The 18234-nt window shown below is 53.6% G+C and overlaps 1 protein-coding gene across 1 annotated transcript; it reads right to left on the minus strand.

The window, feature by feature from the left end:
• Positions 1-12376: 12376 nt before the first annotated feature.
• On the minus strand, positions 12377-15651 carry LCN12 (lipocalin 12). The gene is made up of 6 exons (XM_077148983.1): positions 15048-15651; positions 14481-14617; positions 13313-13386; positions 13110-13226; positions 12930-13031; positions 12377-12516 (listed from the first exon to the last, which is right to left on the minus strand). The coding sequence occupies exons 1-6, from the start codon at positions 15177-15179 to the stop codon at positions 12488-12490; spliced, it is 591 nt and encodes a 196-aa protein (XP_077005098.1). The 5' UTR covers positions 15180-15651; the 3' UTR covers positions 12377-12487.
• Between the last annotated feature and the right edge of the window lie 2583 nt (positions 15652-18234).

Consider the following 18234-nt stretch of genomic DNA (forward strand, 5'->3'; position numbering starts at 1 on the left):
AGATCTGCCAAAAGGTCTGTTAGATCCCCACAAACTTGGTGGCTTAAACCACAAGTATACTCTCTCACAGTTCTGGAGGCCAGCAGCCCCAACTCAGTTTCTCCTGCTAAAATCAAGGGGTTGGCAATGCTGTGCTTCCTCTAGAGGTTCTGGCAGGAAAACAGTTTCCTCCTTGTCCTTGCCAGCTTCTAAAGTGCAACCATTGCACTCCTTGGCTCAGGCCCCCTTCTGCAAAGCGACGCCAAGAGCATAGCATCTCGTTTCAGTAAGCGCAGTCTGCCCACTACCCCCTTATGAGTCACCTGTGACTGCATTTAGAGCCCACCTGGATAACCCAGGAAACCTCCCCTCTCACGCCCACCATCTCTTTTGTAAATACGGTGACAGTCACAAGTTCCTGGGGCCAGGACCTGATGTCTTTGGGGGTCAGTTTCCAGCTGACCACGGGGTCCCTTGACTTGCTGAGTGCTATGCTCCATGCATGCAGGGTGAAATCCCAGAGTCTGGTATAGAAACAGTAGGGGCTACAAGCTGATCTGTCTCAAAGCCCACACAAGAGACTGATGTGAGAGAGTCCCCGAGCCTCGAAAGCCAGAGCGAGGAGTCCTTGATGACTGCGATGCTCCTTTATAGGAGATGCCAGGGTTGCCACAGCTGCTGTCCCTTGAGCAAAGGCTACTCTAGATCCACCCTTGGAAAGGTCCAAAAAAGGAATCAAATGGACCCACAAGTAACTTAACTGCTCGGCACTCTTTAAAGGAGCAACAAATTATGGACAATAAAGTAGCATGCACAATGCCCAGTATTGAATCAAACATTTATAAGAAATGGACAAATGTAACTCATAGCCAGGAGGAAAAACAGTCATTAGAAAGAGATCCAGGACAGCAGACATTGTAGGACAGCAGACAGGGACATGAAAACGGGTTTTCTTTCTTATGTATCTAAAGAAGAGAATGAACATGTGGAAAAACAAATGAGGAGGTCATGAAAAAAGAGCCAAATGAAATTTCTAGAGATGAAAAACACAATTACAGAAATGAAAAATTCACCGGATGGGATCAAAACATATTAGACACTACAGAACAGTATCGTAAGTCTGAAGGCATAACAATACAATCCATAGCAGATGAGGCACAGAGAGAAGAAAAAGAATGAATAATATGAAGATAATTTTAGTACCTGTGTGTTTTGGTTTGCTAAAGCAAATTGTCTTTTATAACAGGATGCATGAGTTTACAACTTACAGTTCTTAGGCCGTGAAACTGTCCAACTCAAGGCATCAACAGGACGATAACTGGACTCTGAGGAAGGCTGCTGGCATCTGGGACTCCTCCATCACACGGAAGGCACATGGCTGGCATCTGCTGGTCCTTTGCCCCTGGGTTTTGGTGCTTTCAGTTCTTGGTTCCAGCGACTTCCTCTCTTAGCTTATCTGGACTTTTCACTGTGAACTTCTGTTAATTTCATCTAGTTTCTTGGGCTTCTCTGAGCTCTCTGCACTTTTTCTGTGTGTCATTTATCCTTTCATAAAAGACTCCAATGAGAGGAGTAAGACCCACCTGGAATTGGTTGGGTCATTGGAATAACCTGATCAAAACGTCCCACCCACAACAGGTTTGGCCCCACAGGAATGGATGAAAAGAACATGGCCTTTTCTGGGGTCCATACCAGCTCCAAACCAGCACACTATGGGACTACACTACGCAGCCAAATAAGTACATAATTGGAATTTCAAAAGGAGGGATGGATTTTTTAAAAAAACCAAGTGGCCAAAAAAAATTAATTTTGATATAAAGCATAAACCTACAGGATAAATTAAAAAAGAAAGGTACACCCACACCAATGCTTTTTGTGAAGAGATTGCTGAAAACAAGTGATAAATAGAAAGTTTTCAAAGCAGTCAGAGAAAAAAGACATATGCCACACAGAGGGAGGAAAGAAAACTGTCAACCTGGAATTCCACATTCAGAAAAAAAAAGTCCTTCTAAAATGAGGGCAAAATAAAACTTTCATACAAACAAAAGCTGCGAGAATTCACTGTCAGCAAAACTGCAGAAGAAGAAACATTCAGAGAGAAGGAAAACAATACCTGATAGAATCTTGGTTCCACATTTAATAATGAAGACTGTCTGAAATCTAAATAATGAGTAAATATTAGACTTCTTTCTCATGGTTCTACTTATTGAAAAGACATTACCTGTCTAAAGAAGAGTAATAGAATGAATTTTGGTGTTTACAACAAATGCGAAAATAAAATGAATTGTGCTTTGGTGAGGTACCTAAGAAATCTTTGCCTAACCCAAAATTACAAAGATTTTCTCCAGCTTTTTTGAGGAAGCTTTATACTTTTAGACTTTACATTTAAGTTTATGATCCATTTTGAGTTAATTTCCCCCTTTTCAATGCAGTCATATTGAGATATCTTTACATACCCTATAATCATCTAAAGTGTCATATAACTGGGCATTCATAACCACAATCAATTTTTAAAAATTTTTTATTAATTTTAAATTTAAAAAATATGACAACAAAGAAACACAAACATTCTTAATATATAATCATTCCGTTCTACATATATAATCAGGAATTCACAATATCATCACATAGTTGCATATTCATCATCATGATCATTTCTTAGAACATTTGCATCAATTCAGAAAAAGAAATAAAACATAACATAAAAAGAAATAAAATGAAAATAGAAAAAAATTATACATCCCATACCCCTTACCCCTCCCTTTCATTGATCACTAGTGTTTCAAACTAAATTTATATTAACATTTGTTCCCTTTATTATTTAATTTTATTCCATATGTTCTACTCATCTGTTGACAAGGTAGGTAAAAGGAGCATCAGACACAAGGTTTTCACAATCACACAGTCACATTGTGAAAGCTATATCATTATACAATCATCCTCAAGAAACATGGCTACTGGAACACAGCTCTACATTTTCAGGCAGTTCCATCCAGCTTCTCCATTACATCTTGAATAACAAGGTGATATCTGCTTATTGCGTAAGAATAACCTCCCAGATAACCTCTCAACTCTGTTTGGAATCTCTCAGCCATTGACACTTTGTCTCATTTCACTCTTCCCCCTTTTGGTTGAGAAGGTTTTCTCAATCCCTCGATGCTGAGTCTCAGCTCATTCTAGGATTTCTGTCCCACGTTGCCAGGAAGGTCCACACTCCTGGGACTCATGTCCCACGTAGACAGGGGGAGAGTGGTGAGTTTGCCTGTTGTGTTGGCTGGAGAGAGAGGCCACATCTGAGCAACAAAAGAGGCTCTCTTGGGGGTGACTCTTAGGCCTAATTTTAAGTAGGCTTGACCTATCCTTTGTGGGGTTAAGTTTCATATGAACAAACCCCAAGACTGGGGGCTCAGCCTATAGCTTTGGTTTTCCACACTGCTTGTGAGAATATCAAGAATTCAACTGGGGGGGGTTTGAATTTCTCCCCATTCTCACCATTCCCCAAAGGGGACTTTGCAAATACTTTTCCACTCACTGATCAAATCACTCTGGGATTCATCGGGGCATCACTCTGGACAAACCAACAAAATCTCATGTCTTACTCAAGGTTCCATGTACTTATGTTGTTCAATCAACAATCAACATAAGTTATATTAGGACATACACTAGTCAAAATATAAATTTTGTACCAAATAAACATTTTTTGCTTTAGTCTCACACATAAGTTGAAATTTTAACATATCAATTACCATTTATTTTCAGCACCCTGAAGTAATGACATTCCTTTGTTCTTCCTCATGCAAAAACATTTTTAAAATTTGTACATTTAGTCACTATCATTATATACTCTAGGCATTCCTAGATTATACCATCTCAATCTTTATCATCTATTTTTCTTTGTGGTTTCATTTATGCCTCCAGCCCTCCTCCCTCTATCATTCTCACATTCAGCTTCATTCAGTGTTTTAACATAATTGTATTACAGTTAGGTAGTATTGTGCTGTCCATTTCTGATTTTTTACATTCAGTCCTGTTGCACAATCTGTATCCCTTCAGCTCCAATTACCCAATATCTTACCCTATTTCTATCTCTTGATGGTCTCTGTCACCAACGAAATATTCCAAGTTTGTTCACTAATGTCAGTTCATATCAGTGAGACCATACAGTATTTGTCCTTTTGTTTTTGGCAAATCTCACTCAGCATAATTTCCTTAAGGTTCGTCCATGTTGTTACATACTTCATAACTTTATTCTGTCTTACAGCTGCATAACATTCCATCGTATGTATATGCCACAGTTTGCTTAGCCACTTGTCTGTTGATGGACATTTTGGCTGTTTCCATCTCTTGGTAATTGTAAATAATGCTGCTATAAACATAGGTGTGCAAATGTTCATTTGTGTCCTTGCCCTCATGTCCTTTGAGTAGAGACAGCATATAGATGGGTTCTGTTTTTTAATCCATTCTGCCAGTCTATGTCTTTTGATTGGGGAGTTTAATCTATTAATATTTAGTGTTAATACTGCATGGGTAGTACATTTTTCTACTATTTTGCCTTCTGGATTTTATATGTCATATCTAATTTGCTTTCTTTTTACCTTTACTCATAGCCTTCCTTTCTACACTCTTCTCCACACCTCTGTCTTCTGTCTTCATATCTGTCTCTAGTGTTCCCTTTAGTATTTCTTGCAGAACTGGTCTCTTGGTCACAAATTCCCTCAGTGATTTTTTTGTCTGAAAATGTTTTAATTTCTCCCTCATTTTTGAAGGACAATTTTGCTGGATATAGAATTCTTGGTTGGCAGTGTTTCTCTTTTAATAATTTAAATATATTATCCCACTGTCTTCTCGCCTCCATGGTTTCTGCTGAGAAATCTACACATAGTCTTATTGGGTTTCCCTTGTATATGATGGATTGCTTTTCTCTTGCTGCTTTCAAGATTCTCTCTTTCTCTTTGACCTCTGACATATTGATTAGTAAATGTCTTGGAGTACTTCTATTTGGATCTATTCTCTTTGGGGTATGCTGTGCTTCTTGGATCTATAATTGTAAGTCTTTCATAAGAGTTGGGAAATTTTCAGTGATAATTTCCTCCATTAGTTTTTCTCCTCCTTTTCCCTTCTCTTCTCCTTCTGGGACACCTGTGACATGTATATTTGTGCACTTCATATTGTCTTTCAATTTCCTGAGTCCCTGCTCATATTTTTCTATTTTTCCCCTATATTTTCTTTTCCTTGCCAGATTTCAGATGTTCCACCCTCCAGTTCTCTAATCCTATGTTCTGTCTCTCAAAATCTAGCATTGTAGGTTTCCATTGTTTTTTTCATCTCCTCTACTGTGCCTTTTATTCCCATAAGTTCTGTGATTTGTTTTTTCAGACTTTCGATTTCTTCTTTTTGTTCCTTCCTTGCCTTCTTTATATCCTCCCTCAATTCATTGATTTGGTTTTTAATGAGGTTTTCCATGTCTGTTTGTATATTCTGAATTAATTGTTTCAGCTCCTGTATCTCATTTGAATTGTTGGTTTGTTCCTTTGACTGGGCCATATCTTCAATTTTCCTAGTGTGATTTGTTATTTTTTGCTGGCCTCTAGGCATTTAATTACCTTAATTAGTTTATTCTGGAGATTGCTTTCACTTCTTTTATCTAGGGTTTTCTTGCTGGATGGATTTGTTGTCTATCTGTTCTTTGACATTCAGTTCAGCTTCTTCTGGACCTCTAGCTTAGGTTTTGTTTAATAAAGGAGCATTTGTCAGTTCTTGTTTTCCTGTTTCTTGCCCTGTTTGTATGATGCCTTTCCCCCCACACACACTTAGGAGGGTCTACTTCAGTATTATAGACCCCAGCCAGATTTTCCCAGACAAAACTAGCCTCCTGTCAGGAGGAAAGAGTCACCTGCATCGGTTTTCCCTGAGGGTGAGACCCACCAGGTTGAAAGACTTTCCTGTGAAGTGTCTGGACTCTGTTTTTCGTATCCTGCCCAATATGTGGTGCTTGTCTGCCTGTGGGTCCCACCAGCATAAGATGATGCAGTACCTTTAACTTTGGAAGACTCTCGCTGCTGGGAACATGGTGGGGATGGAGAAGAGGTTGTAGGCTGGTTTTAATGGCTTCAAATTACCAAGCCCTGGGGTCTGAATTCCTTGAGGGAGGGATTCCACCTGAGTTGGGCTTCACCCCTCCCCTGGGGAAGGCACAGGCTCCAGACAAGCTCTCAAACAACCTGTTTCTGCCTATGCCTGGGGCAGTTGCAGCCTGAGAAGTCCTGCCCCTGAATCCAGAAGCAGTCAAGCCTTTGTAGATACACAGCCACAAAAACCTCTGTTTCCTTTTTTTTCTTTTTCCTTCAGCCCTGCCCCCTCGGCTCTGGGGCAAAAATCAGCGACCTCCACTTTGACCAGGTTCACCTGAGCTGGGGGCCTATTTTTCGTGGTCAGGACTTGTTAATTAATTCCACAATTGGTGCTTGGTTGTGCCCAGTCCCTGCTGCTGGTAAAGTCCTTTCCTTTCCCCTCTGGGAAGCGGCCTGTGGGGGATGGGCGTTGGCCGCTGCAGCTTTGGGAACTCATGGTTCTGGGGGGTGCTCGCAGCCGGTCCAGCTGGTCCAGACTGGGGTACTCTGTGTGTCTGGTCACTGACATGGCCCCAGTAGCTGTTCTGTATTGTTTCTGGTTATTTAGTAGTTGTTCTGGAGGACGAACAAAAATGCGCACGTTGTTAAGCTGCCATCTTGGCCCGGAAGTCACAAGCCTTTTTGTTTTTAATTTTTTAATTAATAAATAAATAAATTTTAAAAAAAATCCTGCACAGCAAAGTCCATTAGACTTCAAAGTTTGAGAGTCATTTATCTTTGGGGCTTCTGAAAGCGGCCTGTGCAGAGTCCTGCCTCTCTCCAAACACAATTTTGTGGAACACTGGGGAGAACACCTTTTTCTCGGCTCCACCCTCTCCCAGCATGGGGGAGGCACCCGGGCTCTCTGCCATCTCCAGGGCACACACTCAACCCCACCATATGATGGCAGCCAGGCTCTCCCCAAACCCTAAGGAATGTGCTTCACCCTCTCCAAGGCCTGAGGCAGCATGACTCTTCCTCTGCCACCAGGAGAAGGCCCATCCTCGGCCTTTGGGGCAAACTCACCCTCTCCGTGGGCTTGGGTGTGTCCACTCTCCTGGTCCAAGTCTTCCTGACTTCAGACCTCAGCCTCCATGGTTTTCCCTCTGAAGTTATTTTTCCTCCAATGTGTCCCTTCTCTGAACCCCCCAGTCCTGGCTGGCAGTGGCTGTCTTTCTACAGGTCCCGCAGCACTCTCGTTGGCTTTCCTGGCAGGGGCCTTGGATCATGCCCATCAGAGAGAAGGCGTTTCCACAAACCCTTCCTGGATAACTCCATGTCCGATCCTGGCTTTCTCTGAAAAGACTGACGGGTTCCATCCTCACAGGGAGCACTATCCTCTGGGGTCTCCTTTCCAGGAAGCCCAGAATTTGCCAGAACATCAACTTCTGGTTTCTTCCTACCCAAGAGTTCAGGTCTCTGCTTCTTTCTCTCCTGTCGGATTTCATGATAAACTGTGAGGAGAAACCAGGCTGCAGTTTCCACATTTAATTTGAAGATCTCTTCTGCTAAATATCCAAGTTCATGGCTTTAAAAATCTGCGTTCCAGCTAAAGCCACTAGTCAATTTTGTCAGATTATCTGCTATTTTAAAACAAGGTTTGCCTTTATTCCAGTTTGCAATAACATGGGCTTCATTTCTATCTAAGGCCTTATCAAAAGTATCTTTAGAATCCACATTTCTACCAAGAGTCTCTTCAAAGCATTCTAGGCCTTCTCTATCAAGCTTCTCACAACTCCTACAGATTCTTCCCCTCATCCATTTAAAAAGTTCTTCCAACATGTTTGGTATTTGCAAACTGCAGCAAGATCCCACTCCTATACCAAAATCTGTTCTAGTTTGCTAGCTGCCAGAATGGAATACCAGAAACGGAATGGCTTTTAAAAAGGGGGATTTAACAAGTTGCTAGTTTACAGTTCTAAGGCTGAGAAAATGTCCCAATTAAAACAAGTCTATAGAAATGTCCAATCAAAGGTATCCAGGGAATGATACCTTGGTTCATGAAGGCTGATAAAGTTCAGGGATTTTCTCTCAAGTGGAAGGGCACATGGCGAACACAGTCAGAGTTTCTCTCTCATCTGCAAAGGCACATGGTGAACATGGTCAGGGTTCCTCTCTCATCTGGAAAGGCACGTGGCGAACGCAGCATCATCTGCTAGCTTCTTCTCCTGGCTTCCTGTTTCAGAAAGCTCTGTGTGTGGCATGTTCCTTCTTTATCTCCAAAGGTTGCTGGCTGGTGGACTCTGCTTCTCGTGGCTATGTCATTCTGCTCTGCTCTCTCTGAATCTCTCTCATCCTCCAGAATGTTTTGTCTTTTACAGGACTCCAGAAACTAATCAAGATCCACCTAAATGGGTGGGGACATGCCTCTACCTAATCCAGCATAACTGCTCTTGATTAAATCACATCTCTAGGGAGATGATCTAATTACAGTTCCAAAAGTACAGTATTGAACAGGGATTATTCTGCCTTTACAAAATGGGATTTTGATTAAAACATGGCTTTTCTAGGGGACATACATCCTTTCAAACCAGCACAAGTTGCGATTCGGGTTGCACTGAACCTGTACTCGAGTTGGGGGGAGAACTGCACATCTTAACGATAGTGTTTTCTGACTGAGGATGTGCTGTCTCTCCAGTGATTTAGGTCCTCCATAAGCCTCTCAGTGACACATGGGCACGGAAGTTCCCTACGCTCCTGTTCCTGGAAAAGCCTGGGGAAAATCTGATTTCAGGTAATAGTAAGCCACCCCGTGGGTGCCGTACCCAAGGGTGAGGTGGGTGCTGGTGTACATGCAGACGTGCACGGCTGCCCACAGGTATTGGACCCCCACTATGGGGCCTGCCTTTTGTCGGGTGTAGACTCAACAAGGTGCATTTACAGCGAAGGAAAAGGGAGGCGAGGCGAAAACCAGAACACAGAACCCAAGGCTTTCCCAGAACAATTCCTCTCTCCGCGTACCTGGAGCCTAGCGCAGGGGCAGCTGGGGTGGGCGGCAGAGGACACCCCAGTTCTCATGGTCTCAGGGTCTGGGGGGCAAGTGACAAGCTGCCCCAGGAGATCCATGCCAAGGGGACAGCAATGGGCAGTGAGAGGGGCCAGGGTGTCTGTAGCCCAGGTAGCACGGCCTGGAGCGAGCACGGCCTGGAGCGAGCACGGGTGGGGGGGGAAAGCCGGGGACCCACCGCGGGGCTGGCCAGAGGGCCGGGTCTCGCCGCGCCAGCCAGTCGACCTCAAGGGGAGACGTGGGGAGGTGCTGGGGGTTCTGGGCAAGATCCAGGCTGGCACCGTGTATGCCACACGTACCCACACTGGGGGCCCTCAGCGTGCAGATGGGATTAGGGTCCCCAGACTGACGCGGGACGCCTGTGGCCTAGTGAGGGGTGAGGGGTGCAGAGGAGCAGTGGGAGATGGCCTGCCCCCCAAACACACCCCAGCATGGGGGGGCAGCCTCCCTCCCGTCCTCGCAGCTCAGCCACTGCGGGCAGCTTTTCAAAAACAAAGCGGCCGTTCGACTCCCGGCCCATTCATTTTCCCCAAAAACGAAACATGCAAACAAACAAAAGTTCAAAAAACAGCGCTGCACTAATGGGATACTCACGTGGAAAAAACGAAATGTGACCCCGCCATACAGCATACACACACACACACACACACACAAAAAAAGCAGCAGCAGCAGCTTGTCCCCCAGAAACCCTGAGGACCCCCGTGTGGGTGTCGGGGATGGTGATGGTGGGGTGAAGGGCCTGGCAGGAAGCCAGGCTTGGGACTAGGGGTGCTGGTCCCCACTCGGGGGGTCTCCCTGAGAACAGCAGGCGCTCTGGCCTCATCTTTGGCCTCCCCTGCCTGGGGGACTTAGGCCCCCACCACTGCCCTCTGAGTCTGCCTTCAAGGCCCCAGGGCCCGGCTGTGCTGCTGGCTCAGCTTGGGTGGTCTAAAGTAGGGGGCAAAGGGGGTTGGTGGCTGCGCTGCAGGCTGGAGAGGGAACCCGCCCCTTTTTGACGAACAGCCCCCCCACTCGGGGGCCCACTCCACCCCAGCGGGGGCAGCCAGGGGGCAGTCCTGGTGGGTGGGTTCCAGGGGCAGGGGCTGTGGAGGCCTGGCTTGTGCCCACAGGCCACCCCGCCTGTTCCCCACGCCCCAAGTGCCCCAGGCTGCAGGCTGGCCTCCACAAGGACAAGGAGTTTATTGTCCCCCTGGGCCAGGACTACACGCAGCCCGGGGGCCTGAGGGCCTCACTCGCCCAGACACCCGAGACACAGCGAGCCTGGGAGGAAGGCGCATCCTAGGAACAGCCCGCTCAGGGGATCAGGGACGCATCCCTCCGCCACGTGATGGCTGGTGCCAGAGGAGGAGGGGCCCCAGCTCCCCAGGACCAACCCCTCCCAGCCCACCTGCTCCTGACCCTGCCGTGCAGGCCCTTCTCTGTGGGGCAGTTGGGGTGTAGTGGGAGGGCTCAGGCCTAAAGGCCAGCTGTGCTCAGGGTTGGGGAACAGGGGCCACCAGGACTGTCCTGCATCCCAGCCTCCTTTGCACAGTTCTAGCAGGCAACCGGAGGCAGGAGAGCTCCAGTCAGGCTCCGGTCAGTGGTGGGGCCTCTAGGCAAATAGTGTTGGACCCTGCTTGTCCACATGGCCTCTATCCCGTGGCTGTGGGAACTGGGACAGAGATGGCTGCGTGGGGTTGAATAAGTGGCGGGGTGGAGGTGGGGAATGCCTACCGGACCCCCTGGGGGAGAGTATAGGGTGTTCAAGACCCTGGATCCAGCCAGGCCTGCAGCCTATCTTCCCTGCCAGGAGGCTGGTGCTGGGCCACTGGATGGCTTTGCAGAGGGGGAACCAGACACCCCTAGGGCTGCAAGAAAGGCAGGAGGTAGGCTGGGCCTCTCTGACCCTCAGGCTCCTCCTCTGAACAGAGGATTGAAGAGAATGCCTCACAGGACTGGCAATTAAGGGAGAAGGGGGGCTGGGACTATTATCATGTAGAGGGCCTGGGGCCCCAGGCCAAGTCTCCTTCGGCCCCTCCCCTCTCTCCCAGGGTCCCAGGTCAGGACTCCCTCAACCCCCCACCCTCCCCTTTGTAGTTCAGGATCCCCTTCTGGCAGCCTGGCCATAAAGAGCATTAGGCAGAGGGCCCATCCGGGCAGACACAGAGGCCCCAAACTGGGCAGCAACTGGCCAGTGGGAGGAGGGAAGGGGGGGAAGGGGGAGGGCCAGGCACACAGGGGGTCAGGAAGGAGGAGGGAGGAGGGGGGAGGGCCAGGCAGTGCGGGGGCTGCTGAGGTGAGAAGTCCATCCTTGGCACCCTAGGAAGAATGGCCGATCCCTTCTGCCCCCAGCTGCCAGCACAGCACCTCCCCACTTAGGCCCATCTCTTTATTGCCGCAGGAGCCAGGCAGGTTTCTGAGGGCAGCGCCCCTGCCTGCAGCTAGCACCACCCTACCCTGATTGGTGCCCGGGGACCACAGCACTGAGCAGCCAGTGGGGGCCTGGGTCATGCAAACCCGAGGGGCCCGCATGGGGTCCTAGGCCCAGCCCAGACGTTGAGGCCCCCACCCGGCCACCTGGCAGCCCCAGCCTCTCTCCCATCCATCCTGCGTCCTTCTCTGCCCCCAGGCTTCTGCCTTGACCCAGGTCCAGGCCAACTTTGGGGGCCAAGCAAGTGGGCACAGCCCAGCCAGCCTTGTCAAGCAGACAGAATTTCCATCCCGGGAACGGATGTGCTGGTCCCTGATGCTGTGGGGAAGGCTGGGATGGGGGCCAGGAGGTTGTCTCACACACTGAGAGGACGGGCCTCTGTCTGGGAGTGGGCAGGCCTGGAGGCTGCCAGCCCAGAGTCCACCCACCCACCCACCCACTCATCCATCCATCCATGGACAGGCCCCACCCACCCACGTGATCAGGGATAGGTGCCCACCCTTGGCCGCCATTCAGTCAAGCTTCACATCCAGGGCAGCAGGCTGCTGCATGGGAAATCTCAGGGCTGAGTGTGCCGAGGCATGTGTACTCCCCCCCGCTGCTCCCTGCTGGAGGGCAGGCCCTGGGATCTGATGGGTGCAGAGGGCTGGCACTAAGTATGGGGGGCTGAGGGAGGAGGAGGAGGCCCTTTCCTGAGAATGACCTTCAACAACCCACAGGGATGTACAAAGACCCCCCTCGCAGTGAGAGAAGGAGTGGCACAGGGCCAGCGGGGCCTGGGGCCTAGCACCCAGGGGCTCAGAGGAGCAGCTGCTCTGGCCCTGTTGGGTCCTCCCCTGCCCCAAGGCCAAGGCTGCTCACACTCCCAGGTCCCAGACAGAAAGCCTTTATTTCATGGTGAGAGGGGAAGGGGGAGCAGAGCTGGAGGCAGAGTGACGGGTGCTGAGGCAGGCCCAGCAGCAGCAGGCAGCACAGCTTCCTTTAACAGGAGTCCGGAGCAGGTACCCAAACTGATCAGAGGGGGTGGGTGGACCACAAGATGGGGTGAGATGTCGGGGGGTGGGAAGGGAGCCAGGATGGGGGTGGGGGTGGGTAGGGAGGGGGCCCAGGACAGGGTGGTGGGTGGGGGAGAGGAGGTGGCCCAGGACGGGGGTGGGGACAGGGAGAGAAGGTGGCCCAGGACGGGGGTGGGGACAGGGAGAGGAGGTGGCCCAGGACAGGGGTGGGGGCAGGGAGAGGAGGTGGCCCCAGACGGGAGGGTGGGGGAGGAGCCAGGAGATGCCCCTGTCTGAGCTGCAGGCTCAGGCCCTTGGGGATATCGGAGGCTGCCCAGACCCCATTCCTGAGCCCACCTGCATCTCCCACTCGGGCTTCAGGGGCCACCCTCGAGCCGCCCGCGCCCACTGTCCGGGAGCCCCGTTACCGATCACTTCAGGAAAGACGACATTGTCGTCGGACAGGTGGTGCGCTCTGGCCACGCAGATGAACTTGTCCATCATCTCCAGACTCAGTGTCCACGTTCTGCCTGTGGCCGAGGACACATGCGGCCTCAGCAAGGCTCTGCGCGTGGCCGGCCCCACCCCCACCCCCTGCCCAGGCGCACCCAACAGGTTGATCCTGAGAAGCTCCTGGCCGTGGGTGACCCTGCGCCAGAGCAGGACAGCGAACGAGCGGTAGTCGCTGTCGAACACTTGGACCTCCTCGCTGTGGCTCTGGGCTCCTGGGGGTGCAGGCGGCATCAGCCCCCGGGCCTGGCCTTCCCCGGCCCTCTGGGGCCCCAGCCCCCCAAGGAGGCCTCGCCCCTACCACTGTCCACTGTGAAGTGCCCAGGTCGGCCGGCTAGCCTCAGTGTGTACGACCAGGAGTGACAATGCTGGCCCCTGTGGGATGGGGGAAAGCAGAGGTGGGAAGTCCTAGGAGCCAGGGGCAGGCGTCCGGGAGGCCAACCCCGTGCACCCAGGCTCCCGGAGCAGGTCTCCCGGGGCCCTGGCTGGGGTAGCTGTGTGGGGTGCATCTCAGGGCCGCAGACAAGCGAGGTGGACGCCAGCCCTTCAGCAGGCGCTTCCAGGCCCGCACCCCAACCATGGGCCTGGAAGAGGACCTGAAATCGCCTGCAAGTGGTCGGGGCAGTAGCGTCACCCTGTGGGGTCACTGGACTTAGCTGGGTGAGGCAGGAGTTTGGGGGCATGGGAGGAGGATGCCCCCCTGTTCCTGGAAAGCTCTGACCTGCCCACCTTGGGGCAGGGGATTCATTAATTGAAGAAGAGGAGCAGCGGGGGCGTGGTTGGTGGGGAAAGCATGACCATAGGTTCAGCTTCACCCTAAAGCCCTCTCTGTCAGGCCTGGCACTGCAGTGCAGACAACTTACAAAGGACTGGGGGGTGACAGAGGGGAGGGGGCTCTGGGTGTGGCACAGCCTGTACAGATGACGTTCAGTGCTGGCAGGCAGCTGCTCACCTCAGGCTGGCCCCACGGCCCCGGGCAGTCCCTTCCTCAACCAGAGGGTAGGCACCACATCCAGGCTGGCCAGTCAGAGCAAGCCAATCAGGGTCCATTCCCAGGCTGGTCTGGGTGCCCCCCTTTCTCTGGAGTGGGACCCTGAGAAGGTATGGTTGGGGCTGCTTTATGGCCACAAGGCGAGAACCTGCAGGGACAGAGGTCAGACTGGGGCAAGAGAGGGGTGTGGAAGCCGGGGACCTGATCACAGCAGCTGAGTACCTGGATCCAGCTATGCCTAAAAGCCACGGACCCACAACTTCCAACTCCGTGACCCAGCAGAGCTGGGCCCCATTGCCTCCAGTTTCTGCATGCAGTGCTCTGAGCCAGGCTTTGCCACTGGCAGCCACAGCCATCGAGCAGCCCGTGCAGACTAGTATTAGAAGAAGGGTCTCAGGGGACATGGCACGGTGGCCCAGGGTGGGCTGCCAGCTTCTTGGGCCCTCTACTGCTCAGAAGAACTGGGACAGTCACTCACCGGGTCATGGCGTACCACACTTCAAAAGTGTTGTCCTTTTTTAGCTCAAAAGTCATGGTGTAGTGGTTCAGCACTTTCCTGTCCTCCTTTCCATACGAGCTCCCTGCCAGGCCGAGGACGAACCACTCCCCCTGGAACTGTATGGGGGGGGTGGCCATGGGCAGAGCCCAGGTGAGCCCCAGGTGCCCATCCCCAGTGGCTCCCCTGGTGGCCTTTGTAGCCAGGAGCCCTCTTGCTGGGCAGGGGTGGCCGCAGCCCTGGGGGCCCTGGCCTGGGCAGGAGCTAAAGAGCACCAGCCAAGTAGGGCCCCTGAGTCTGGTGAGGGAAGGGGAGCCAAGTGCCCCACAAGTGGCCTCTTGGAGCCCTTTCTTCCTCTGTGCAGAGGAGCCCTCACAGGGGGGCTGGTGTGGTTAGAGGCAGAGCCTGGGAGCCAGGAAGGTCTGTCCAGGGTCCTGGGCTGTCACAGAGACCATCCCGTCCCTGAGGGTAGGGTGGGCCAGGCCACCTCCCTGCCAAGCCTGCCCTTCCCCCTTCTCTCCCCCCTCCCCTGCCCATGCAGCCCCCTACCTTCCCTTGCTGGAAGGTCACCAGCCTGGGTGTGATCCTGACTGTGGCCGTGGTTGACACAGGAGTTGGGGTCTGGCCCTGGAGGGCTCGCAGCAGGGCAAAGAGCACCCACAGGGGATGCCACGGCCCCATCTGCTCAGCTGCCAGGCCCAGCAGATGGAAAGGGGGCAGCCAGGGGCCAGCAGATACACTTTCTCATGGGCCCATCCCATACCAAGGGGCAGAGCTGCCTCTGCCCACCTCAGGATTGGCAGGCTAGGGCTAGAGGAGCCCCCACAGAGGATGGGGGATGGCCTTCCTTGGACTCCTCCCAGTAAAGATTAGGGAGTGGGTATTCTCAGGTCACCCCTCTGACCTCCCCCCCCAGCCCAGAACTCCGGCCGCAGCCCAGGAAGCGGGGAGGGAGGGAATGGGATCTGCAGTTGCCACCAAGACACGCCTCTGACTCCCCCATTTCAAGGCCAAGATGCTGCCCTGCCCTTGCCCCAGCTCGAGCTAGGGGGGGCTGAACGTGTTGTCCCAGGCAGTGAGCCCGACCTCCCCTGGCCCCAAGGGGACGGGCACAAAACCCAAGTCTGCCAGCCACTCCATGGTCCCCTCTCCAGGGAATAAATGATGGCAAAGCGGAAGGGAGGGCGGGGGAGCGGGGAGGGGGCAGACGGAGGACAGGGCGAGGGTGGGGCGAGAGAAGGAGAGGAATGCGGGATGGGAGGCTAGGCGGTGATTGGGGGGGAGGGGGAACCGAAGTGGCAGAGGAGAGGGGTTTGGGGCGGCGGGCATCAGGCCAGCAGGGGGCATGGACTCACCGACTAGGTGATGGAAAGCCCCCCACGGGTCCAGAGCGAAGCGGAGGGAGGCGGAGTGGGGGTAGGCGCAGGCAGGCTGGAGGGTCCCAGGCGCGTGGGTACCGTGGGAAAGAGGGTGGGGAGTACGGACGCTCCCCTCCAGCTCCGCGATGCTCCTACGTGGCCGCTAGAGCGTGTGTGCTGGGCTCGGCAGAGGGAGGAGGCCCCGGGGGACGAGTCCGTCCTGGGGTTCATGGGGACCCTGATCTGGGAACCCCGACCCCGGTGCTGACCCCCTCCCCAAGTACCCCTCCCCCTGCCCTGGCCTAAGGCTCCCACAGGCCCCGCTGTCCACCCGCCTTTGATATGATTGGCTGAGGGGAAGCACGTGATCCCAGGGTAGCCCAATCAGAGTCCAGTATGCAGGAATCCCTCCTCCAGGACGGGTCCGGGTGTGCCAGCCGCTGGTGAGGAGACCTGGAGGGTGGGGAGAGGTGGGGGCAGGAAATGGGGGGAGCTGGGGGTGGGGGGCGAGGAGCTGGGGACCAGGGGAGGGGGGCATTGCTGGGGACGGGCTGGGCTGAGGGAGCGGGGAGCAGAGGCTGTCCAGAGTTGGGGGAGGGGAGGCCTTACCGTGGAGGAAAGGGGCAGCCCCGGGAGCGGCCCAGGAGGCCGTGGGCCTGGGCGCTGGGGGCTGCCTGGGAGGGGGCATCCTGGGTGATTGCTTCGGGAGGGTTTTGGGCCTCCTCCGGCTGGTCCTGAGGTGGAACTGAGGACCGCAATTAGGGGAGTGGGTGGAACCCGGGCCATTTGGGGGGTCCCTCCTGCAGAGCCGGAGGTGCGTCCTGACGCCCCGAGCCCTCGGGCTCTGTGTGCGTCTGTCTTTCGCTTCTGCCTTCTGTGAAGCAGCTCCGGGGCCGCCCGGCATGAAAGGCCGGGGCGGATGGTGCGGTGGTTTTGTTGCTCGTGGCCAGGGACTGGCCAGGAAGGGTGAGGCTGTGTCCATTCCTGGGGCAAGGGCTTCCCAGCCGGGACACTGCAGGAGCGGCGGAGGGTGGTTGAGGGCCCTGGAGAAGGCAAGGCATTCGGGGTCCCTGCTGGCTCCCGCGGGACACGAGTGGAAGGGGGAGCCCGGCGCCTGTGGCCTGCATCACAGAAGCATTGGAGGTGGGGCTGGGAGAGCAGAGGAGTTTAGGGGGACCCTCGGCTGTAGGTGAAATGGGAAGACCGGGAGAGCAGACGGGTGATGTTGAGGGGCCGAGGGCCAGAGAGCGGGCACAGGCATGCAGCGCTCAGGAGGGGGGAAGGTATTAAGGAGATGCCTGGGTGGCGACGGGGGACCCCAAGAGGCAGGGTGGAGGGGGCGGCTCCACCGATGCCATGGGAGGCAGGGTAAAGGGGGTCTGCAGTGTGCCAGTGCGGGGGATAGGACACTGGATGTCCAACTAGGGAAAGGGGGCTCAGCGTCCTTGGAGTCATGGAGCCCTATGATACAAAGCATCGTCATAAAGGGGTAAGTGGCTCCATGAAGGGATCTAAGGGATGTCCTGAAAGAGCCTGTGCAAAGGTCCTGAGGCAGGAGCCCAGCATAGTGGCAAGACGGGAGGAAAGGAACGGCGGGGTCAGGGAAGACGTCAGTATTTCAGTATTTACCTGGGAGGGTCTCCAACCAGGCAGGGGCACGGAGTGGGGGTGGGGACTGACATTTAGCTGAGCTGCCTGTGGCCCGGTGCTCCGGAGGCGCGGGTGTCCGTCAGCTGTCACACCCTCCCCACCCAAATGGCAGCGACAGAGGACAGGGCCTCTTCCTGCCCCACCCCATCCCCACGCTCTCCCTGAACCCTGGGACTGGGCGCTCCTTCCAGGAGAAAAGACCCCCTTTCTCAAGGGCACCCTCCCTCCCCTGTGGTCTGTGGTGCTTCCCACTCTCCCGTGTTGTATCCCCCTCCCTAGAACAACAAAAAGCAAGAATAAGTTCTGCGGCCCCTCCCTCCCTCCCTCCCTTGGCCGGTGCCCCCACCTCGTCTTCTCTCCCGGTAGCACGCTATTCCGCTATTGCTTTCCTCCCTCTGCGGCGCCCCTGACAAGTGTGTTCTGAGATCCTGCACCCCCGCCTCCCCAAAGAGCTCTTGCCCAGGGTCTGATCTAGGGTGTGGAGATTCCGCGGGGGAGGCTGGAGGGGGTCAGGGCCGACTGCAGAGAGGAGGAGGATGCCAGGCTAGAAGCAGGGACCAGGAGGGGGTCTGCTGAAGCCACGAAGCCCCCTCCCTGGGACCGAAGAGAGAAGGGGCCTGCTGGTGGTGGGGGGTGGGAGCAGGGCCCGCTGGCGGAGGACCAAGGGAGGCTGCGGGGGAGGGCATCCACCCCCCAAGGACGATGTTGGCCCGTCTGCACCTCTTGGG

Source organism: Tamandua tetradactyla, chromosome 2 (genome assembly GCF_023851605.1).
Source record: "Tamandua tetradactyla isolate mTamTet1 chromosome 2, mTamTet1.pri, whole genome shotgun sequence".
Classification (NCBI taxonomy): domain Eukaryota; kingdom Metazoa; phylum Chordata; class Mammalia; order Pilosa; family Myrmecophagidae; genus Tamandua; species Tamandua tetradactyla.